This window comes from Pongo abelii, chromosome 2 (genome assembly GCF_028885655.2).
Source record: "Pongo abelii isolate AG06213 chromosome 2, NHGRI_mPonAbe1-v2.0_pri, whole genome shotgun sequence".
NCBI classification, from domain to species: Eukaryota; Metazoa; Chordata; class Mammalia; order Primates; family Hominidae; genus Pongo; species Pongo abelii.
This window is the reverse complement of record NC_085928.1, coordinates 118859115-118885366: the sequence shown is the minus strand read 5'-3', so window position 1 is coordinate 118885366 and position 26252 is coordinate 118859115. Positions and strand designations below refer to the sequence as shown.

Here is a 26252-nt window from a genome sequence, read left to right as displayed (position 1 = left end):
TGCTTATTGTAACTACACATTATAATGATTTATTAGTGGTATTTATAAACAATTATAATAAGTTTATACCTAGAATTCCTGCAATTATATAGTCTGCTTTTTCATAGTAGTAGAAATCATTGTTGACCTGGGTCTAAAATGGAGTTTTTAATTGTAAATTCAGTAATAGGGGCTTTCTTTATGTCTGTTCTATTTGTAATTATGATTCCTAGTATATGTCTGTCTTTGTGCCAATTTCCCCTTATAAGGAATTATAGAATAGAACTATGGAAGACTTTTTTTTTTTTTAATACGATGGCTGTGATGAGAGCTCACTGATAAAGAAATTTTTTCTAGGTGTTTAAAAATAAACCTGTAGAAAAAAAATAAGTATTTTGATCTACAGGAATTCAACTCGGTTAAGGTTAATATTCATAAGGCAAAGTTTTAGTACTAGATGTTCCTTATGACCTCCCATTGACTCCTGAAGATTAAGTCATTTTAAAGGGCAATTAATTTCCTGACAGGTTTAATTTTTACCATTTAGGAAAAAAAAAATCTGCACCTGGTTTTCATTTTTCTATACTTCATAACCTCTATGCAAAATGGAGCCAGACAGAGATTATTAAACCTGGCCCTAAATTATTATATTTTTTCCCCAACAGGAATCAATTCATTTACAGCTTTCCAGTTTTTCCAGTCTGCAAGAGGAGGATAAATCTAGGAAAGATGACTCTGAAAGAGAAAAAGAAAAGGATAAAAACAAAGATAAAACCTCTGAAAAACCCAAGATCAGAATGTTATCAAAAGGTGAATGTGAAAATATTTCCTTAACTTACTCAATTTGGGCACATACATAGTCACAGAACACATTCTAGATTTCACATGCATATTCACCTCCCACCAAACCCTGTATATAATTCTATACGTGTACGTATCTGTGTGTGTGTAAAAAATGTGAATTTAATTTTCTTTCTGTTTATAGTGTCATTACTTGTGTTGCTAGACAGGTTATTTTTAGGATCACATATTTCTTTGGATTCACATTTTAATCTTCTGTTTTCAGTGACAAGCTTGTACAAGGAATAAATATAAATCTGCCCTAAATTTAGGTTTCTTGGACCGATTAACTTGGATTGGTGAACAGTAATGATACCGAGTTTGATATCTTAACTCTCATGTTTATCTTAAAAGACAGAGAGTGGATTAGCAGTTCTCAGTTCATAAGTGATATGGTCCCCAAAGTACAGATGTATATGTCAACGGAATACATGATTCACATTTTATCTGGCTCAGAATTTAGTCTCTGAACCCATCTACTATCAAGTAATGTTTATTTGAGAAATACCCACTTCTACTTCAATAAATCACTGTGCAAAAAGTCATACCTTTACAAACTGAAAACCTACAGTCCAAACTGTCCAAATTTTTGCCATACCTATCATGGTACAAAACAAACTAAGTTGAAATGAAGAGTACCATGAGTAAACAGGCTTGCAGTAGACTTAAACAAACAAACAAACTGGACAACTGGGAAAGAATAGAGCATCTGGTCAACTGAGAAATGACAACCGCCTCTAACAGTTATGTGTTCTATAACCATACTTCTGCTTATAATTGTTGTTTCTGCTGAGGAATATCTAAAATCCAAGGTGTATATGACAGTAAAGAAGTTCAGGTTTCTAAAACAGTTTTAGAAATTAAGCTTTGGACAGCATTAGGATATTTAAAAGTCTCGGGAATATTTAGTGTCCTCCTGTATTTTGTACTGATTAATAGATAGTCTCATAACAGAACATTCATTTTTTTTTGCCTTCTTTGTTTTAAGAGAAAAAGGGTTCCATGGGATCTCAAACTCTTGAGAGCTGTCTCTGTAGGTGGGAGTTCTGTCATGTGGGGTTTGTGCCCTTGTTATTTACAGTGCAGAATGAACACGTGATATTTGACTCCACCTCTCCCCCACACCCAGACTGTGCCCACTTCCCCTCCTATGACCTTTGGATCTTTCCATAGTCAGGATTTATTGGGTGTTTTCAATCCTGGAATCTAATTTTCATTCTGATGTCATATTGCCAGATTGCTAGTTTTGAAACATGTATTTTTATACCAATAGCTTCACCTAAAATTTATCTGAGCAGGGGGGAAACAGGATAGGTTGGGGAAACCTTTTCCACCCCACCTTTCCACCATCATTCCTGACAACTCCATCCTGCTCTTTGTTTCAGATTGCAGTCAAGAATACACGGATTCTACAGGCATAGACTTACACGAGTTTCTGATTAACACATTAAAGAATAATTCCAGGTAAATTATTAAATGAGCCTCTTATTTTTAGAAGGATCAAATAGAATATTACAATCAAAGTTATTAATCCAACACTTCTAAGAAAGCCATTGTAAGATGCAGATACCTTCCCTGACGTCTTAAACTATCTCCTGTATTTTTTTTTTCTGCTAATGGTTTGCATGTTTACTTTTTATAGAGAGTCTTAGTAACTGGACAGTTACCCAATTAATAAATTATACTTTAACAGTTCTGCTTTTCAGATCACAGAGATACTGGCTAAGGGGGCAAAATAGCAAATAAAAATTATTGTTGTCAAATAAGCCAATTATGTTTTAATGCAGCTATGTATTCATTTACAGTCAATACTTGGCCTTCGTTTTGTTCCAGTTTCCTATTTATTTGAAATATACTATTTATTTGATGTGTTTTTTGATCCTAGTACTTTGCATGCCATAATTAACATTAAGATTACAAAATTTAGATATTTCAATATACTTAACAAATAAGATAAGGAATACTCTTAAATAATGAAATAATTTATAATGAATGAAATGAAATAATATGTACATGGTCAGCATATTCCAAAGAATGAAATAATATGTAAATGGTCAGCATATTCCAAAGAAGAGTTAGGTATAAGTTTGTAGCAGCATACATTTAAGTAATCTTTTCCATACATCTAATTAATTCTTTAGGTTTTTGGAAGCGGAACATACATAAAACCTTTTAAATTTAACATTTATTTTGCAGGGACAGGATGATACTTTTGAAAATGGAGCAGGAAATTATTGATTTCATTGCTGACAACAAGTATGTTAAACTGCAATGCTGGTTAATTTGATGATGTATCCTAGTTTGGTATTGGAGTTAAATTATCCATTCTGGAAAGACTTAGGGATAGATAAAACGTTGTTTAATATGTTCCTTGATTTGTTAAATGGAGACATTATCGGAGTTAGGAACTACATGCTGATGAGAATTGTTGCTTGGACCGTGTGTGCTTCTGCTTGTTAAATTCCTGACAAAATGGCTATAAACAGTGGGACACTGATTAGCATAGAGTAGCTGTAACAAGAAGAGACCCTTTTCATTTTTATTATAGTTTTTTAATGGGCTCCAGCTGGCTGCAGTCAGTTATGCCTGGAAATAATTGTGCTGCTTCAGTGTAAACTATGTAATGACACATCTCCATATAGACGTCTGCAATCACATATTATGTCACATCATTTGTCCTGTGCCTGGCCCCGTTGATAAGGTATCATGGACTAAACTACAATACTGTCCAACAGACATTACATTCCCTTTGGCAAGAGAAATGTGCAACTATGAAACAAAGATGTTTATTGTAGCTTAATCAATAAATCTATAATAAGTAGAAAATTTTTCTAGAAATTAGGACATTAAGTGATGCCAGAAATGCAATAGGCTTAGTGGTTTAGATGAAGGAGAAATAGTTTTGTGTGTATACTTGTAAAAGGTATTATGGGCAAAAAATGAAAATGCTTATTCCACTTTTTCTTGAATTGTGTTCCAGTAATCATTATAAAAAGTTCCCTCAGATGTCATCGTATCAGAGGATGCTTGTCCATCGAGTGGCAGCTTATTTTGGATTGGATCACAATGTGGATCAAACAGGAAAATCTGTTATCATCAACAAGACCAGCAGCACCAGAATGTAAGCCCCATCACTGTACTTATTTAGCATTTTCTTTTTCTCCTATGGATTCATTTATAAGATCACAGTATAAAATTCACAGTACATGACATTTAAAATGTGCAGTGTTATTTATCTCTTGCTCTTATCAGAAGTAGTGTGGCATTTATCTGTAGAAGATTATCTGAGAACCAAGAAAGTTTATAAAATTCAGACAATAAAGTGGATTTATTTCCTGCTCTTTTACATAGCTCCTGAAACATAATTTTCTTTCTTCCATCAGTACTCTATGAAATTACATACAAAGCTGTGAAAAATTTTATGTCAAAATATAACTTAAATTAAAAACAACAGATATTTTTAAATGACTATGACATACACAGAATAATTCTTATTTTCTTTCTTCTTTCTTCTGCTTTTTTAGACATCTATCTTATTGTGGTTTCTGGAGTAATAAAAAGCTCCGAACCTAGAGGCAGAAATCCTGCCTCTAAAACCCAATTCTACTTACTAGTTGTGTGACTTGGAGCAAGTCATTTAAAATCTGCCATCTCAGTTTTTTCACCTGTAAAATAAGAGTTTTAAGCTAGATGAAACATCTAAGACTTAGCTCTAAAAAGAGGATGACAAGTTTTTTCCCCTAAAATAATTGTTTGTTTTTCCTCTTAATACCGGTTCATTGTTTCATTGAGTCACCAAAAGCATAATAACATGAGTAGTCATTTGCTTTGAAGCTTGGAGCTGTTTTTCTTGAACCTATATATCTTTTGAGTACCATACAAGCCAATTCTATAACAAAAAGCATGTTAAACTAAAAAAACTGCCCACATAAAGCCTCCATTTTTATAATTTTCTTTTTTCACAATGTGCTTGGTAAACCATAAATTGCATGCTCTTTAGAAATGTTAGTGAAGGGAGCTTTTGTGTCAAGCAGAGTATCATGGTTACAATACTCTACACTTTCTGCTCACCAGAGGTTGGGACAAGTGGGGATGGAGATGAGGCTCTTTCTCAACTCAAGCATCAGTCTGTGCTCAGCAAAGGTCAGGGGAAAGTCATAGTGAAGAGAGCACAAACTGAGAGATCTGGGACCAAGCATGGCTATTATTAATATCTCAGTGACAATGAGCACTCCACTTCTGTGGGCTTCAAATTACTTATATATCTTCAGGATAGTTTGAACTGAATCGTGTTTAAGGGCCCTTGAAGTTTCAGAATCATTCAGTCCTGTAGTTGCATTCTACTGTGTTAGCAAAACACATTTTAAAAATTTATCAGGTTCCTATTTTATCTGGTTGTTTACACATGTGCCTCGTATTTGAATAGTAGTAAAAATTAAAGGTAACTTTTAGAATCCTTTATATCTTCCCTATCCATGAAATACTCTTTGTTGTTGTTATAGTTGTATTGTTGTTTCTTATTCTTCATTTTTTTAATGGCTTTTAGATATCATTATGTAGGGACATGCTGATTGCAAAATAGAAAAGCAGTTGACACTTCCTTTTAATTTTTTTCTTCTTCTTTGTCTATAAGGTCATAGCAAACATGGAAAACTCCCATAGTTCAAGTATATTAAATGTGATACAGTTTCAACTGGTGGACAGTAGATTTATTTTTAACTCACACCAATTTTGCAATCACATAGTCATAAATACTAGTACATATGTTTTAGACATGTTTCCTTGGAGAATGGCTTTGAGAAAATTAAGCATTATATCAAGACTCCTGGTCAACTTTGAGTGCTGGCTCTAAACCTGATCTGCCCGGTATGGTAGCCAAATATGGCTATTTACATTTCAATTCACATTTATTAAATGTATATAAAATTTAAACTTTAAAATTCAGTTCCTCTATCAGGTGAGCCACATTACAAGCAGCTACTGGATAGAGCAGATATGGAACAATGATATGATTTTAGAACTTTCTATTGGTCAGATTGATCAGCTCTTTCTAAATCCTTGTGTTTCCTGCAAGTTCCCAAATACCACTGGAGAACATAATTTGTCCTTTAAAACTTTTATTTTCTGGCTAGTAGGTATCATATTACTAGAATTTTTCACTTCTAGAAGAGTGCCAGCTTTTTTTTTTTATTAATGGCCATTTAAAAATAGATGCCACATGTTTATACCTTTAGGAAGAGTTAAAAGTAAGTGTGTGCAGAGAACACCCTCTCGAAGGTACAATTGCTACAACAGGAAGGCCAGGGCTCAGTCTCTGGCTAACTCCTTTCTCTTACACACCACCATTTAGACACACTTTCATGAGTCAAAGCAAATCATGCCTAAATAAAAAAGGCAAATGACTGTATGTCATGGACTTTCAAGGTATTTACTGAAGTGTTGAGCTCAACAATGTTCAATTCATAGCTGTCATGTTCTACTGTTCTATTCTAACTACATTTCTGACCATCCTCTATTTGAGTGACCATTGAGGTATGGTGGTGGTTCATCCTCTATTTGAGTAGTTCTTGAGGTGGGAGTGGATAACTGATGTATTTTAGCACACGAGAAAAGAGGATGAATTAAATCTCTGTATCCAAACAGGAAGAAATCACAGTTTTCAGAACCTGAATCATTGTCAGCAATTTTAGTGAAAAGAAGTGTTGTTTTGTGGAAAATTATGTTTGATTTTAAAAGTCTGTTGCCATGCTCTTTGGGGTTGAAGTTCAAAATAGGGCATTATATTCAAAACATTCTATTTAAGTTCTAAGTGTCTTGGCTTTTTTGGTTTGGTGAAAAACTTCAGAGTTGTCTTATCAGGGCAATCAACATGTGTTGGTCTTGGGAACCATATTAACTTCAAAATATTTCTGGATTGAAACGTCTTCATTTATTTAAAGGAGGGAATACTGAGATGATAGTTCCATGTGAGTTTTGTGTTTGGGGAATACCTTTTCAATGTCTAGAGTTTTAATGCTACTCCAATGCAAACACATGAAATGCATAATTTAATGGCACTATAGCCTGAGAGAAATGCAGAAAAATGTGGACTGAGGGTGTTTTTGTTTACTAAGAGGTAGAGGGAAAAAAACTTCCTTTTATATTGTTCTTCTTCAGTGACACTTCAATACTACTCTGACATCATTGTTTAAATAATTGTAACTATTTCAGCTCCTTATTGGCTAGAATTTATTTCCCAGAATCCTGATTTTCTAGGTGATAGGCAGGTTAAGTAACTATAGAACGTGACTTGAGAAGGTTAGGTTTCTCATGGAGAAGAAAGAATTTCACATGAAGTTCAAAATATTCAGATCATAACAATACATTCTGTGAGGATTACATATGTGTGTGTACTGCACTGACCTCTAGTATTTTTAATAATATACCCAGATATAATCTATCTGCTCTTTTATGATGAAAACAACTTGTCTCAGGATATACTTCTGTTTGTTAGATATCATCCCTTACTTATAATAACATTGCCTACAGCTTATTCATTTTGCCAAGCACTTTACATCTTGTAATAATATACATTTTCATGAGGTAAATGTATATTATTACATTTAATACAAAAAACCTTACCATATAAATAATTAAAGCTTCATTTTGCAGAAGAAGAAAATTAGGCACAAACTGAGTTTTGGTTTGGGGCTTACAGAGAAGCAATGGTTAGCATGACTGGGACCTAAACCAATGTGTCTAATATCAAAAAGATTTTTTTAAATAATCTTATTCTCTTAAAGCAAAAATACCCAGAAATTTTTGAGCAGAGCCTTCAAGAAGAGTCCCTGGATTGGCTGAAAATTGCAATCCTTTTAAGTCGTTTGTTGTCTGATAAAAAACAGTGATTGATGGACAAGATATTTTTGAAGATCAACTCAGTGGTATCATTAAGTAACGGAGTCTCCCTGCAACTTGATACATCTTGCTAGATTTGCTGTGCTTATTACTGCCACAAGATGTGATTTTTTGAAGGAATGCATATATATATGCATTATATATAAATATATATATTTAGATATTATACATAATATATATTTATATAAATGTATATTATATATAAAGTTTAAACAAATATGAAGTTTAAATAAATATAAAAATTTAAGCTTTACTCCATTTCACTCTTTTTCTAAGAATGAAAAAGCCATATTTATTAATTATGTTCATAAGGGGGGGTGAACCTCTTTATTTTGTTATTACAAAACTACTGCCACAGCAATCTGATTGTTCAACTCCATAGATTCATGCCACATCTACAAGAGCATCAAGTGCGGTGAGAAGCAATGAGACGAGATGGAAAGATAGTTGAAGTAAAGTCAACTGTCTAGAGATTTTACATTAATACATTCCACGTTTCTGTAAATTACCTGATAAGAGCAGAGATGTTATGTTTTTGCAGTCATATAATATACACAGACAAAACTTTCCAGATACTGAAAACATATTTCCAGCAACTACAACTCACCAACAACAGACTTTAGTGGCGGTGGTCACACAAAAAATTACAAGATGGGATTCACGTCCTCAAACGTTTTACACTATAGTTATAGTGGGGGAATAACTTCAGAATCTCAGTCCTCTTAAAACTTGAAAAATGTAGTGCAACTCTTTGTAGATCCAAGGTAGACACATAACAAATATCTAGACAATAGCTCCATAATTGAAGGAACACTATACCAAACATCCAGCAGAACGTATATAACAGATTCATTGGGGACTACCTGCCCATCCATTTCATGGTTCAAATAGGCATTTAGGAAGACTTTGAGAAAGGGTAAGACTTAAACAAATGTAGTGAGGAGGGGGATACATGGCAAGCTGGAGTATGGGCTATAAACGAACATAAGATAAAAATCTCTACGTTTTTTGAACATTTACTAAGAGCTGGGCATTTTGTTGAGATGGTTGTGTTAGGTTTTCACAGCCACCTAATGAAAAGGATTTTTTAAAATTATTTTTCTAACTTTACTGAAGAGAATATGTACCAAAGGAAAATTAGTGAATTGTCTAAAGTCATACTGCTGCACAGTGGCAGCAGGATGCTAATTCAGGATATTTGACCTCAAACCCAGGAGACTTTAAAATAATGCTCTACTGGCTGGAGGCAAATATGGAGAGAATGATATTGTCAATGACAGTAGGAGGCTACATAAGATTAAATAGAATCTTGAAGGCGGGCAGCTCTTAAAACTTTAGAACATGAGGGTTGATGTGCATAACATGATACTTTAGAAAGGCTGGTCTGGTATTGACTAATGGGATATATTCAAAAGGAAATGACCAAGAGTAGAAAGACTTGGGTGAGTGCTGCTGTCACCAAGGCATGGGGTTGGAACATTTATGAAAAGTAGGAAATAATATTTGTGTTCATTTGGGAAACAGTTCAAGGTGGTACTGTCACCTGAGCAAACTGATGCACTTTAGAGAATTAGTAAAGGAAGTCACCTTTCCTCTGCAGCACTGCATTTTTGTTGGTGCTCAAAGCTAACCAGAGTAAGAACAGATTTGTGTATGTGACCAGTAGCCTCCAACCACACCTTTTGGTCTACAAATTGGGTCTTAATAGCCAGGACTCCTGTAACAAATGGAATCACCGAGCTGAGAAGCCCTCCACGTTGTGTTCCTTCACCTTTAGTTAGTTCCTGTCTTCTAATCCATTTTAGATTGCCAGAAATATGTTTTGCTCTGACACTTTTTTATTTTTTTATGGAATTTTTTGTCAGCTGTCAAATTAGGTGATGATGCTGAATGAGACCCTTGCCAGGATGAAGGTATTAGGGTCCATGTTATTTTGATATTATAAATGATATTTATAATAGATTTACTATATATAATGTTACATTTTTGATATTTAGGATTTAGGCTAAAAATATGAATAATGATCTTATCAAAATATTTTAAATGCCACAAATACATGTGTCTTTCTATATAAGAAATTTTGCCCTTCTCTTTCTCTCACTTTCTGATCTTCAGTTTCTCTCTCTTTTACTCATTTTCTGTGCTTGACACAAAGCAGTTTATTGTTGTTCTGTTAGATATATTTTTAACCTTCCTCTTCTTCATCCCAGAGAAAGGATGCACACTTAGAGTGTACCATTGGAGACTAGAAACCATCCTCTTGCACAAGTGTTTTCCAAAAAGCCAAGATCAGCCACAGGCAGTGAGAATCCCATGTATATCTGAATGTTTTTGCATATGTCAGAGCAACTGTTTAACTCATCCCAGATAATTTTCATGTTAAAAGATTGTCATCTCTTGAACATTTTTTGTCTTGTCTTTTACATCCACCCACTGTCATTGCCTCAAATCCCCTGCTCTGACAGTGCAGAGCAAATAAAGGAAATAGCAAATCCACTGAAAGAGAGTGGATATAGGCCCTAGAAACTGTGACACAAAAATAGTGGCCCAAAGGCATTGGTTTGAGGCTATACCTTAAGTGCCGAAGGACATATCCAGTGATCCTGAGAAGTGTGAGCCTGGGTATTTTGCCTGGAGTGATGAGTGATGTGTACTGACTATGGCAGTTTGTTTGTTGTATGTTCCAGAAAGGATGACTAACTGAGTTGGCTGTTTGGTAAATCATAAAAGCCATGAAACTCATTCTAGAACTAAATAAAGCTTCTCTATAGATAGAGGATTGGAGACCAATTGATTTTATTAAGAACCCCTGAAGTGATGGATAGTTATTACTACATCAGCAAGAAGGATCATGGGACTTTCCACTTTCTCAGTGGGTAGACCCAGACAACAGTATACAGCAGTATGCCAAGGTCACAGAACATCTACTGTGCTTAGTTTTCTAAAGAGGCTAAAGCTGAAAATGGGAATCCTTGGTGTTTGGCCCTTAAGCATTTCACTCCCTGCAGGTGATTAAGTACATTTATAACGAAACAAAATAAAACAAAATATGCTTTTACTTCCGTGTTTATTATATTTATCTTCCTTTGGCTAGGAATGTGCATGGCTCTTTGAATAAACTGAGCATCATCCTGATGTGGATGCTTCCTTAATCATCCTCTGAAGAAGACCAAGCATCAATTTATTTAAGTGCCTCTTAAAAATCTATGAGTGGTTGGTTGGCATCCTGTCTTTTCTAAACATGGTAAATTTACTCTGCACTTTTTACAGGAATGGCAGTGAAAATCATCTGACTAGTTGCCAAAGATCAGAAACCTAAGAATCACATTGTTCTCAGGAAAACTATGAAACTTTATTTACTGAGCAAGACACTTCATTTTTTAATCTATACTCAGGCTCAAAATGAGACTTATTTGTTCACATTGGTCAAACTCCATGTCATTTTCTTCAAATATTATATTTTCTCCATATTATTATTCCCAAATACCTTAGAGAATATAAGATTCTGTAGATGAGATAGATAAATACTAGAAATATACCGTAAGAAGGAACATAAGTTTGTTGTATTCCTTTCCCTACTTGAAATTATTTATGGGCCTTTGAGTGTGAATGTATAATGAACTATTTTGGAAATGAAACATGCGTATATGTTCTATAACATAGTACCCTTAATATAACATTTTATAGAGATTTTCTGTGGAGTCATGATATGTTTAATAATTTTATTTATTTATTTATCTATTTTGCTCATGACATCCTAGGTAGATAAAGCTAAGCCATTTTAAAGGAGAGAAAACTGAGATCCATCTCTTGATCTTATCTAGTCAATTCACAGAAGATCAAGATCAAAATTCAGTACTACTGTCACTCAGCCGTGACTCTTCTCCTAAAGTTAGGGAAAGAGGAATTAACATTAACAGGCTTAATACTCTCAAATAATGATGAAAGAGAAAGAGAAGTAAACCAAGCACTGTTCTTTAACTCGTACCTATTGATTCACTTATACAAATTCTAGTTTGCATTTTATTGCCTTTAAAATTCAGCAAAGAACCAAATTAAACAACATTAGTACTAAGTTAGATGGCAAAAAAAAGTCTCCAGAATCACCGGACACACTGGATTCACAATTGCCTTGGCATACTTAGAAGTGACACAAAACTCTGTTTCATGTTCTTAAATTATGTCAGATGAAAATCATTTCTCAAGTGTTCAGTACTGTGCTTTGAACAAAAGAAGTATAGGCTATAGCACATGTTAATTCTTTTCATAGTTTATTTGAGGAGCCATGACAATTTTGATCAAGACTGTGTGTGTGTATGCGTGTGAATATGTAGTGTGTAACTACAGGAGTGTCTGTGTGTGTAAATACATACTACGTATCATACAGTTTAGAAGTTAAAAGTTCATCATACATATACCTACTAGAGATAGTATTGTCCTAAATGTATAATAGTTTTGGAAGAAGCAAGATTATTGTGGCTTGATTTCCTCAATCTGCATCTTTGCTTGCTATAGGCAGCAGAATTATGCCCAGTACCTGAGGGTTTCCCTTGTTTCTTCTAAATCCTCCTGTAGGGCTGACAGTCATTTTAGCACTTGTACTTTGAGAAGTTTTAGAGAATACTTGAAGGTGAGATTCTGGTTGTGTATAATGAATATGATAATAATAATAACATGTTTTAATGTTCAGTACAACTCTTCAAACAATAAATTGGAATCTATCAAGAGCAGTGCACATTTATGTAACACATTTTATCCCACAACCTGACTTCTTCCAATGTACAGCCCTTCAGGTACCACAGTGTTCTCAGAGGAGCATAGCCTTTAACTTCCCAATCTTCACTTCCCACCTTCTGGGCTTCAAGCCAGAAAAATGAAAAAAATATATATATAGCTTTTATTTACATGTACCAAAAATATTTGGCAATTCCCTCTCAAGTAAACTACACTAGTAACTCTGTACCTTCACTGGGATTGAAATACTGTATTTGCATATGGGCTTCAATGGAATTCTTTTTTATACAATATTACAATATATAAGCAAAAAGCCTTTTGTCTCAAAAAAAAACAACAATTATATTCAACAGTTTCCAAAGAAAACATCACTTTCAGAAAAATATGACTGCCATATTTGGAAATACACAGATCAATCCATTATTTTAGTATTACAATACAGATTATATCTATCCTATTTAAGGTTAACTTTAAAGAAAATTTTGGATCAATAATTATTGTTATGCCTTTAGATTTTTTCTACTCAAAAAATATGAACAGTATAACCATAGTTTCTAAAATTTGTTAAGTGCTTTACTAGTGCCTAGCACTGGGCTTAGTAGCTTACTCACATTATTGCACATCTACGTAATCCTCCCAAGCAAGTTAAGCATTATATTTTCTATTTTTTACAATAAACCAAACAAACAACAGCCCTCTCCCTCAGGGAGGTTAAATATATTGCAGAAAGTCACACAGTAAGATGCAGAGCTGAAAAGACATAATTGTTTTTAGGCTTGCTTCTCAGTGTTATGTCTGTATGCTTAAAACTATTTTAGCTATTGAAACTATTGCTATTTCAAATATAGTATGCTAGTTTATGTCCATTTTATATAAAGAACTTAGGTTATGTATTAAAATGCAATGGTTGTTTTAAGGGAGTGGAACTTTGAGTCATTGTATGTATTAGTGCTACTATCATTTAATGTTCTTATAGCACTGAAATGGAAGGATGGAGAATTTAAAGAAAAAAAAAAGTACACCAATACTTTATCCCTGATTTTAGTCAGTTTATTATCACTGATAAGAAAAGCCTGAGATTAGAAAACTTGCAAGAAATTAGTACCCTGGAGCTGAAGAAGAAATCACTCATCATCAATTCAGTGTTGGAAGTGAAAAGAAGTGAATTCAACATGCAAAGTGTTGTGCCTTTCTGTCAAAGTAGCACCAGAGAGAAGTAAATGATCAAATATATTGAACCAAATATCACATTTGTAGATGAACACTAGATTATTTGTTTATAGGTTTACTTAGAAAATGCCACTGGAGTTTTTGAAAATTTTATTTTACCTTTTTTATTATACTTTAAGTTCTAGGGTACATGTCGGGCAGTGGGGGGCTGGGGGAGGAATAGCATTAGGAGAAATACCTAATATAAATGACGAGTTGACGGGTGCAGCAAGCCAACATGGCACACGTATACCTATGCAACAAGCCTGCACGTTGTGCACATGTACCCTAGAGTTTTTGAAAATTCAAGGAGCCTAAAATTGTCCTAGGCTAATCCTAAATCTTAATCGTGATTGAGATTGGTGATAAATCGATCAATGGAATCAATTTGGTGGAATCCTCAATTTTAGGCTAATCCAAAGCATTCCAAGTTTTACATAGGGGCCAAACAATCTGTAAAATGATCCCCATGTAAAACTTGAAATGTTTTGATAATCTCAAGAACCTAGGCATATATTTGATGTTATCCTCATATTTTAGAATATATGTGTGCAGTATTTCCTAGATAATTCATATAAGATCATCCTCATATCATTTAGAAGAATTGCCGTTCTATAAAGTAATTTTTCTACTGTAGACATTATTTTTCATTTGTGGAAATTCTAAGTATATAGGTAAACTTGAAGAAATAAGTCTGTTTTGTTAAGCTAAGTATATCTATCTGACCTGTGTGACTGTTAGGTGCTGTCGCCAACACCATGCTCAATACAGATAATCAAGCTCACGCACCTAGTATATAATATACCAGGTCTGAATTGCATGTGATTACTTTCCCTTTTTATAACTTCATATTTTCCCTTTTTCTTATCCTTGCAATCTTTCTCTATAATATCATTATTTACTTTTCTCCTATAGATAAGATAAAAGAGATCTTCAGAGTGGACAGTATTATTTAGTTATTTTCATAATATTATCATTAGTAAATGGATGTTTATGTAGATAGATAAATCAAAAAGGACACAGCAATAAAGAGAGTGATTGGCAGGGTAGGAGTGGCTGACATATACTAGAGGGCCTTAGAAGCAGGGAGCATAATTAAACCTGGTATTTTTAAAGGTAGCAGTGCAGTAGAACAATTGGGGGAGGGGGGAGGGATAGCATTGGGAGATATACCTAATGCTAGATGACAAGTTGGTGGGTGCAGCGCACCAGCATGGCACATGTATACATATGTAACTTACCTGCACATTACGCACATGTACCATAAAACCTAAAGTATAATAATAATAATAATAATAATAAAAGAAAAAAAAAAAAAGAATTGGTTTGACAAAATAAAATATCTAAATGCCTATTTTAGGTGATTGTAATAATACATGCTATGAAAGAGTATGTTCTAAATATTCAAAATATGTGAATATGTTAAATATCTATTATCCAGTAATTGGATACAAACCACTACTAAGTTGTTGAATTGGTTTTCTATCTTTTTAAGCTAATAATTTTCATTATTTTGTTGTTATACAATAATAATTATTTTCATAATCACAAATATATAAAAGGTTAAAATAAAATTGTCTGTTATCCCACCATCAGACATACTTACTCCTAGCATTATTATTCTTACATATTATAGTTTCAACATAAATATGATCAAAGCATATTTATGTTTTTATTAATTGCTTTTCTGTGTTACTCAATATTATTGGATATAATTTTATAGAGCTACATATCATACATTACATACCTTAAATTACTTACCTAATCTACTATAGATTTTTCACTATTTTGCTGTTGTGAATGATGGAACTCTGCATTCATTTATTATTTTCTTTGGATTCATTATTAGAAATGGAACTACTTTGTCAGGACAAAATGATATTTAAAAATTTTTAAGTCTCCAAATCCACGTAGCCAAATTTTTTGCTAGAGCAGAGGTACCAATGTAAGAGATATCTTACAAATGCATGTTGTTTTTAAATGTTGTGCTTAATGTTGTTCATGAAAAGTCTTATGTTAAAGGAGAGTCAAAGAGTTGGTTTGCATTCCTCTGCTTATATATACAGTACACTATAGAAACAGAGAAGAATAAAATGAATTTTGCAAGGGTGTTACAAAATTTGGAACAAGAGTTTTGTGAGATACACTTATTTAAAAAGAAGAACTAGGACTTTCCTATTTTCAATAAAATACATCCAAAATGTACATATTTTTAATTGAAAATTTTTGAAACATTAAGGGAACAGTGTCATTAGATTTCTCTAATTTGTTTGACTATTAAAGTGCTTTTGATAGGTGTCTTACACCATCAAAATATTTTATGCTGTTGTGCATAGAAACTTGTAATTTTTTGAGATACGTATACATATTGATAACCACCTTTCAGTTACTCAGGGTGAAATTCAAGACTTCTCTCTATGACTCTACATATTCAGTAGAATTAAATTCTTCATTTATGTTTGGAAAATAAGGGAAGGATTAAGGTTAACTATTTGGAAAAAAAGTAATAAATCCGGTCTTAAGAACCTGACCATAAGATAAACTATTAAAATACTTCAAGATAAGAAAGATTAAAAATAATAATAATAATGAGTGCTCATCTATTTCAAGCTTCAAGGGGGAAAAAACTAAAACTGGAACTGAATGACTAGAACACAAGAGTTTGATTATCTTCACACAGCCACACTGTTTGTCAGTTCATGAGCTATGCCTAGTTAAGGAACAATGAAGAATTAATTCTGACTTTTCAAAGGTTTGATTGGGGTTGCCAAGAAATTGACCAGAAATGCCAGTGCTCTTCACTACACATGAACAATGAGTTTCACAGTAGTTATGTGCTACAAATTGTGGAAAAACATGTTTTTACCTTCAAAAGAAGAAAGTATTTTTCACCTAGAAAGCATTACATTTATTTTCCATGCTTTTTTGATGATAATATAGAGAAAGATAGAAATAATGCCGTATGTACTAAAATCTACCAGAAAAAAAAAAAGTTAGGCATGAATGATGCAGGGCTGTAAAATATATAGTGAAGTCTAGTCATCGTTGATTTAATAAATACCACCACCTTTTGCAGTTTTGAGAATGTTTTCATCCAATTACATTCACATATTAATACATTAAAAGTTATCCATTACCATTTTAAATAAAGGTCTACAATACATTATTTTAGTTCTATTCATTTTATTGCTTAGAAATAATGTTGATGTGGTGGTAAATTAACTGTGAAAGGGAGTTGAGTTTTCAAAGCTATAATATAATGGTACATTACCAGTAATACCAGTAATTTTTAGTTTAATCACTTGCAATACTTCAGGTGTATGCCTTAGTTTGCATGAGCTTAAACTGCAAAATTGCTCTTTAGCACTATAATCGTAAACAATTCTCTATAAAATCAACCTAGAAAAATTTTATTAGATTCACTTGAATTTTTAAGCAAAATTCAAATAGTTTCTCTATGATCATTCAATATTTCTGGAAAAATATAAAAGGATTAATAATTTGAACTATTAAATTCCAGTATTTGAGAAAAACCTAAGGTGTTTGAAATGCAGTTATTAAGGATGCATTTTGCATAATTTGTATCATTAGGAAATATTTTTGCTCTAAACAATATTTATATTATTAATTAGAAAAAGCCTTTTGATTACTTTTTAGTTATGGTGTAGATGCATTTTTTTCCAAATATATGAAAAACAAATAAATGACTACTACAAAGAAATGGAAATGATATTTTTAAAATAATGTTTAAGTAGCTCTTTTAAAGATACAATGACACTTGAAACTGAGAAGTTCCAAAACTAGGAAGGCCACGATTTTCATTCACACTTCCATGTCTTCCCAAGATACCCTCAGATTTAAAACAAACAAAAACATTTGTTTTTGTAACATGATTAATTTTGGTCAATGTAAATTGAAACATAAATCTGATTTTTAAAGATCTCACTAATGTTCTAAATTTGAATTTATACTCCTACTAACCAAATTATTTCTGATTTATAATTATAGGATTTAAAATTTGATATATTATTAAGTGACTTTTTTATCTGTCCCTGAATTATAGTGATTTATAAATAGCTGTGCTAAATGTTCATTTGCTTATACATTGGTTAATTTATTTATTCATCCAAATGCCTCTCAGGTACCAGGCATGGTTCTAGGCACTAAGACTTAAGTATTTAAAACAGACAAGGTCTGTACTGACATGAAACTTAAATTCTAATTCTGGTTAGTGTCCTGAAATCTCACTTTAATGCTTTTCAACCTAAATAAGTCAATCTATAACAAATTCACTTTATGCTCATGAATCAGAAAGTCCACATTCTGAGATAATTTTATTTGTAAATGAACAATTACAGACTATTACAAACAAATACAAACGAAATTTCTGTAAATTTAGAAGTTAGTATATCATTTCACTTAACTGGAGTTTATCAGATTACAGAGCCTGGGGATATTAGAAGACACCAAAATAACATTGATACAATCAACATCTGTATTTAAGTCAGCATCCTAATTTCACTTGCTATGGAAAAAAAATGTGTAACAACATATAAATATTGGATGAAAATGTTGGAATGCTTAAAAAAATCTGGAGAATTTCTAGTGTTTACAGGGAACTGCAAGTCTACACTGTAATATCTTTACAGTGTAATAAGAAATTGAAGTGTCTTGTGACTATGCTACACTGAAACATGTTTAATTTCTCTACTGTAAATGGCCTTTTCATTGTAAAGTACAGGTTTACTTCTTTAGAATACTAATTTTATTATGTCATATTAGCACTTTCAGGTTTTTGGTTACATTTTAAATTTGGTGGAAAACATTTACATTGAAAAGTAGGATAATTTGATGGAGGAATTTTGTTCTTTATTTTGGGGTTTGAGGGCCTTCAGCCCACTGTGTACAATATAGAGGAACAAAACTGAGTCTCTGGAAAGATGTGACCAGGCTGTGTGATGCCTGTGGCTTACTGGGCAAATTCATAAACGTGAAATCAAAAGAAGCATGAAGGGATGGTTTCCTTGTCTTTAAAAGAGGCAAAAAATATTTGCTTCTGCACCAAACTTTTATTGTAAGGATCGAATAAGATATTGACACCATGTTCCAAAAATTATACTCAGTTTAAAAAACTCTAACTGATATTATTCCAGTTTTTTGCTATTGTCTGCTCATCAAAATTATTATAATTTATATACATGTATTTAAGGAAAGAAAAAATGCTTCTCATCAAGATTTGAATTATACACTTAAACTACTTCTTTATTTTTAAAGTGCTATTTGCTTATTTTGGAGCTAGGAGCAAATGATAAGTTTCTCTTAATTACTGGTCACTCATATTACACAACAGACACTGTGAGTGGCTTCCTAATGACTCAAAGCATAATGAACCCTGTAGGGACAGAAAACCTTCTAGGCTTCAGAAGTAATATATCAGATATGACAGAGACCCTTTAATGAGAGTCATAAATTTTAACTGTCTAAACCAGAAACAAACGTTTTAGCCCTTCCTCTGTGGATGAACCCAAGTCCAGATCATTCATTGAGTTCTGTGGTCTGCAATGACAACTGTGAGAAATTAACAAGGAAGTGGAGCCCTGTCCTTTAATAATGCCAAATGATTAAGAGGACCTAAAAAAAATCAATTGACTAATCAATAATGTGTAACTGCTTGAAGCATCTTCCCCATGCTTATCAGCCATTAAGTTGTTTAAACTAAATACCTCCATTTTCTCCAATTACTGAACTGATTTACAAGACATGGTCAAGGGTGTCAGAGTCTACTGGAGCCAGATTCCAGAGCTTTTGTTTTTGGAGGAGGCAGAAAATAATTTTTAAGTGATCCTCTCTCACTACACAGTCCAAAGACTCTTAAAAGGCAAGATGTGATAGAAGATATTCTGCCGGTTTCCAGACATTGGTGAATTAATGTGTTACTCTCAAGTTCTAAACATGTATATTTGTTTCAGAATATGGGTAGGAAGTTATTTGAATTCAGGAGTAATAGAGGTCAAAATAACTAAAGAAAACATCTATACGATATATACAGGCAGGCCTTTAAATTTGTTTTTCAATTTCAGCCATGATGAGCAGCATGTAGCAAACAAGACCCCAAATTCAAAACAACAAAAAGTATTCTAACAACATGTGAAGTGACATATTATTACCTACCTGTATATTGCCAGCAACTCTAGTATCAAAACCACTTGTAAACTTTTAAGTTAAATGACACTGTGGGGGAAGAACAACACTAAAAAATAACTTTAAACAAGGGGAAAAAACTTTTTTATTGATATGTTTTACTTTGCTGGCAGACCAGAGCAAAGGTTTTGTGAACATTTAAAAGATGAAAAAGGTGAAGAATCCCAGAAGCGGTTTATCTTGAAGCGAGATAACTCTAGTATTGATAAAGAAGACAATCAGGTTGGTTCTCAAGTTTGAGAGTGGCTGACATTGTTGTTTTTGAAGGTGGGCTGACTGATGTTCTTGTCGTCCCTCTGTTGTCCCTGCCTTCTCTCCAATCCTCCCCTGCCTCTGACACCACTGTCCTATCTCCAACCTCCTTCTCCTCCTTGCCTCCCCCTTTGGCATTTGGTAGCAAAACAAATATGTCCTGGTTGCTTTAGCAATGGCTCTGTGTTGGGCTGCATGGGTGGTGCTTGGCGCAGTTTCTGCTGCATGTCTGGGGGGGTCGGGATGCCACAGGCTCCGAGCTGTGGAGAAAAGCTTTGTCAGTCGCATTTCCAGATGTCTGTGTAACTATGGCAGTCGTTCCACTCCCTACAGCTTTGTCCTTCAGTTGTGCACAAATTGAGCTGGATTATCAATACGGACCGATGATCAACCGGTGTAGCTGTAAAGAACAAACCTTGTTATGGTGAGGACAGGTGGATTTTGCAACTATCCTAAAATAAGTCTTCACAGAAAAGAATTGAGTTCATGTTTTAGTCTTTTATCCCCTCTCCTTCCCATGTTTTATGGTCCATGTAAATTGTCTGCTTGTTTTGCATGAAGTGTAGCAGAACTTTACCCTTGTGTATTTTGCTTGTGACAAAACATTATGTTGTTCTAGAGTAGCCTTATTTGCGGTACCTGGACAGGAGCAAAGAGACTTTACTAAATCTCTTCTTTAGATGGGGGGGCCGGGGGGGGGGGCTATGGGATCCAGGGTGATTAGAAGAAAGCTAAGTAAATGGCAAAAAAAAAAATCCCACAAATTTTAAAATGATAATAACAATAGAAAGTCATATAAATGCCATTACAATTATACTTTGTGTCTCTGACAATCAAAATAGACTTTTTTGAAAATGACTTTGCTTTAGAATTCTTAAAGGTAAGACAATATGCATTTCAAGTTATCATTTTAATCACTCTCGGTGAGTCATTCAGCCAGTGTGTGCATCTCTGATGCACTTTTTAAAAACTTGTTCATCATTTGTATCTCGTTTCCTCCCACTACCACCAAGCTACACCATGGCTCCTGTTGACTATGAAACATGTGCCTGTGTCACGTTTAGTGGGTGTCTGTTGAATGGATGGATGAATGTGGTTAGTGCAGAGCAGTTTGTGAGGAATGGAAAGAATAGATGGAAGGAGACTTAAGATACAGGAAGTAGTCAGAAAATAGGATAAAGAGCAGTCCTCATGCTGGGTTCTTTGAAGCATTACTTTAGAGTTCTTGGTATTGACTCTTGTCAACAAACAGGTTTTTAAAATTTAGCCTGTAAACCTGAGGTCATTCATTCTATGCCAAATGCAATTCATGGGATCAGTCACTGAATGAATAACACAAATTAGAAGATGAAGAAATAGTGTCCACATCTTCCTTTCTGTTCATTACTTTCCTTGCTCACTTGCTTTTTCTCTAGTCCCCAAGCTTTCAAAATGATTTCTTCCCTCAGCTACCTTGAACTAGCCACTTCCTCTTTTTTCATCGGCATTCTGCCTCCTTCTGAGGAGTCAGAACCACACAGGTAAGCAAGAGAGACAGAGTCCATCAGTGATGAGCCATCACGTATGTGAATTGGCTGAATACATGAGGCACAGGGAGGTGCACTCATTTTGGAAACACCTGTGCTACTTGCATCCAGTGAGGAACCAACCAGCAGCAGCAAACACCTCTCACCATTGCATGTCATGCACACACATGGTACATGCACCCAACACAGCCTCCTCAGGAAACAGAGAGAATGAGACTTTTCAGGCTCCATTTGTTTAAGTGAACATTTATTATTCTTAGCTGACAGTTGCTTAACCACAGATTTCTAACAACGCAATTTGGATAACCCTCCTGATTTCTTTTTTCTGTTCAGCAAAACAGAATGCATCCATTTAGAGATGACAGACGAAGTAAATCAATTGAAGAGAGAGAAGAGGAATATCAGAGAGTGAGGGAGAGAATATTTGCACACGATGTGAGTAGTTGTTTTAATTGCCTCTTTAGTGCGCTCCTTCCAACAGCGGTAAGGCTTCCTCATTCCCCAGACAGCGAGGTGGCAGGGAATAAAAAGGCTGGAGCCAGAGAACAAATCAAACTGAAGAAAACTAGAGGTGATTCCGGAAGAGGATCTGGTTCAGGGAAGTGATAGAAACCTAGCCAAGGGTTTGGGTGTGTTCTTAGGATATGACTGGTGGGGACATATAGAGAGGTATGATTTTGGTCAGTGATACAGACCTTAAGTAAAGAGAGTGGTTGTCAGATTTGAAGAAATGCCTTCACCTCCACATTAGCCAGCAGATTACCTACCTAGTGTTTTTTTCTTTTTAATGACAACATTGTACAGGGTAAAGAATTACAAAGAAGAAAGAATCTGTTTATCTCACACACACATCCATATACAACGAGTATTTTCTGGGTTCTTAGCAAATATGGACATTTCATTATACCAAAGTTAGATTATTTTTCTCCTCAATTTCAAATCAAATCTGTGAACAGTTTGTCAAGGGAATAATCATAAAACAAATCCCACAACAAAAAAAATGGTTGGAATTTTTTATCTTTACTCACTATGGTCAAGATAAAATGCAATTAATTAAACGTTAAAAGGTAAAAAAAAATAGAGGCTGGATTTAAATGCAAGGAAAAGGGTAAGCAACTGCCATAGCGTTTTCATTCCATGCAATCATTTAGCAGCCTCCTCAAATGATGTGGGCTCTTCCCCCTGCGTAAGTAGGAGTGTGAGCTCCTTTGTAAGACTCCGTGGCCAACATGGCAAGCTTTGTAGAGTCTAGTGGAATATCTGATCTCCTGCTGTGATCTGCTTCTGGTGACAACACAAAGCCAGCCCAGAGAAGTAGGCTTCAGTGCTTAGCTTGGAGGAAGACTGCTGTCCTGAAAAGTTTCAGGCCAAAGCCAGTTTCTCTGATCTTCCAGCCGGTCTGGTTCCATTAATATGAAAGTGCAGGGGAGATTCAACCTCCTCCACCACTGCACTTCTTTCACGTTTATATCCCACCACCTACAACCCCCGCCACCTTTCTTGAACACACTGAAATAGAATTTTGAAGATTGGATAATCCAGCTAAGAGCTCTGAAATTAGAAGAGTGTGAGAGAGAGGGAGATGGAAGTTACCATAGTTGGAGGTCTGGATGCAATTTTAGAAGACTCTGCATATGTGTAGGCTACTCAGACTTTTTTTATGGTCAGAATTTTAGATAATGCAAAATACAGCCTGACATATGGTGGGCCTTTAATTGTGTTTGGTGGATACAAGAATGAAGTGATGAGAGGATCTATTCCAGTCATAATAAGGATGCCTACAGTGGCCTGGGAAGTAGCATTTTCCTGTCTGAAGACCTTCATAGAGCTTCATAGAGATAATTTTTTTGAAAGTTAATTCATTTTTTGTTCTTATTCTCTCTCTCTTGCACTCTCTCTCTCTCTCTCAAACACACACACACACACACACACACACACACATTTTCTCTCACACTCTGGTCCTGGCAGGTCAAGTAATTTATGAATGAGTTATGTTGAAAAGAAAATACAAATCACACATAAAATGCACACGCAATATTATGCTGTTTTTAAAGTTGTGTCACATTGTTAGACACTTGATGGCTAGGTGACAGAAAGTCTGTCACTAATGCCTGTCTGTGATGAAAATGACACCTGTGCTGCTTATTTCATTCGCCAATTCTCATGTACAAAGAGAGGTCACTGGGAGACAGGTTCTGCATGACTTTCTCTGTATATTGCATTTCCCTACAACCTTGTTAACGAGATTAACAGCTGGGGATCTGGGTTAAACATTTTAGGCAAGTGTTGCTATTTGAAGCATCTATGCCCACATGCTGTATCAACAGTTTTTAAAAAATAAAAGCACATTTAAATGTGAGAAATCTTAAATGTCAAGCTATTGCCATAGCTTTTTAAATCCATGAAATCATTTGGCAGCCTTCTTTAAAATGCTGTGGTTTCTTCTCTCTGTAGAAATAGAGGTGTGAGCCACTTTGGTAGCCTCTCTAGTGGCCAGCTCTTCTGGCTTTACTAATTTGAGTGGAGGACCAGCCTGTTTCTAGCATGCCTTTTAACTTGATATCCTAGGGCAGCATTTTAAATTGGCATCAGGTACTCAGACTATACTCATAGAAGGGCTTGAAGGATTAAATGAAGTCCCAGACATCATTTGCAAATCATGTTCATGAACATGTGTGCATTTTTTAAAGAAATGGTGCCTATTGTATATCATGTTCTTACAAGTTTCCATAACTGTTAAAAGGCTAAGACCCTTTCTCTTAGAGGGCAAGAAACACCCATTGTCTTTCTCTCTATCTGTATAGCTCTGCTAGAGATATGCAATCATACCACTGGTATTTTCTATGTGTTAGCTATTTATTGCCTTATAACAAAAAATTCCAAAATTTGGCAGCTGAAAACAAACAAAAAACACTTATCATCTCACAGTTTCTATGGGTCAGGAGTCTGGGAGTGGCTTAACTGGGTGATTCTAGCTCAAAGTCTTACATGAGTTTACAGTTAAGCTGTCAACTGGGGCTGCAATCATCTGAAGGCTTGATCAAGTGGTTATCTGCTTTCAAACTCTCTTACATGATTATTGGAAGGCTTCAATTCTTCACTGGCTATAGGCTGAAGATCTCAGTTCCTTACAATGTAGGCTTCTATAGGCTGTTTGGTGTCTTCATGGCATGGCAACTAACTTCCCCTGAAGAAAGTGATTTAAGAGAGAAAGAGAGAGAAAGCCCAAGATGGAAGCCACAGTCTTTTATAACCTAATCTTGGATATGCTATATCTTCCCAGCTATATTGTCTCGGACACTCAGATCAACTTTGGAACAATGTGGAAAGTACCACAAAAGGTTGTGAATATCAAAAGGCAGGGATCATTGGGGGTGACCCTGTATAAAGAGGCTATTACTGTATCCTCTATTGACACAAACATAAAGGCAGCACACTTTAGGGGACCTTCATCTAGTACTTCCAGATCCCCAAATGATCATTACTAGTGCCCAAATGGCTGAGGCACAAGATCATTCTTTCATAAGACGATAATTACAGTCTATTAAATCAATTAGAGAACAAATGCAAAGAATCCAGCATAAGGAAACTATGTTACAGAACTCTAATCTTTTTCATAGCTGGTCTTTAGTTTCTTCATAATTTGAAAACTGAGCTAACAAAGCGGCTTTCCTTGGCAATTGTTATTTAAGCAGTGGAGTGATTCAAATAGGTTCAAATTTGCTTAAGTGTATTTTTTTGCTACTTGAAGTAAAAGTAGAAAGTTCAGAAATACTTCCTGGTATTTACAATTTAGCAAAAGTCAAATTTATTTTAAAATCAGAAACATTCTTGAATATTTTCCAAATATATCTTGGTGTCTAAGGTGTCTGTGTGTGTGTGTGTGTGTGTGAGAGAGAGAGAAAGAGAGAGAGTATGTGTGTGCGTGTATGTGTGTGTGTGTGCTTTTGTATACAGGCACATAAAATATGTGAGTTGCTTTGGGGATTTTCCAGAAAAAAATTCAAATCCACTTTGAGAATTTTGACATTTTGAGATAAGACAAATTTCTTCATTATTTGAGAACTAAATAGGTGTAAGTCAAAACAACAATTTAGAATTTAGTACCTAAATAATAAATGTATTTTTTGTAGTCAATATATGTGAAATGTAATTCTTTTTTCCTTTGGCAAAACTTTATATTTAGGCTTATTTTATGGTTAATTCTATGCAATGTAACTGACTTTGGGAAGGTTAAATTGATAAAGCAATATACTTGAGAAGGTGTGTTTTGCCTGGAGGCTAATTTCTGAAGGATATTTGTGTATAAATAGAGATTCAGTGAAGAGTTCATCTGTGGTCCTCATAACATGTGCTGGGACTCCTCTTCAGTGGGGATGGGTGATAAGGGCATGTGGTGCCACAAGAGTTGAGGGTGGGATGTGGGAGAGAACTCTATAACCCATTAAGCAAAATCATTTTTCTTCTTTTGAAAAGAAGCAAGCCTTTTATATCCGAGAATGCATATAAGTGACAGCTTTGAATGTTGCACTTAATTACTGTGACAATTTTATCTTTCTCTGCTATTAAAATTTGCAAGTTATTAATACTACTTTTTTTAAAAAAAAGTTTATT

General features: G+C 34.4%; 1 protein-coding gene across 4 annotated transcripts in view; it reads left to right on the top strand.

Moving 5' to 3' along the window:
• The window catches only part of ARPP21 (cAMP regulated phosphoprotein 21), a 156708-nt gene that overhangs the window by 48334 nt on the left and 82122 nt on the right, over positions 1–26252 (top strand). For 2 of the 4 annotated variants that reach the window (NM_001374350.1, XM_054550349.2), the window contains 6 exon segments: positions 645–789; positions 2205–2283; positions 3016–3075; positions 3800–3940; positions 19974–20082; positions 21972–22073. In NM_001374350.1, coding sequence (NP_001361279.1) covers positions 645–789; positions 2205–2283; positions 3016–3075; positions 3800–3940; positions 19974–20082; positions 21972–22073 — 636 coding nt within the window. 4 annotated transcript variants of the gene reach the window in all.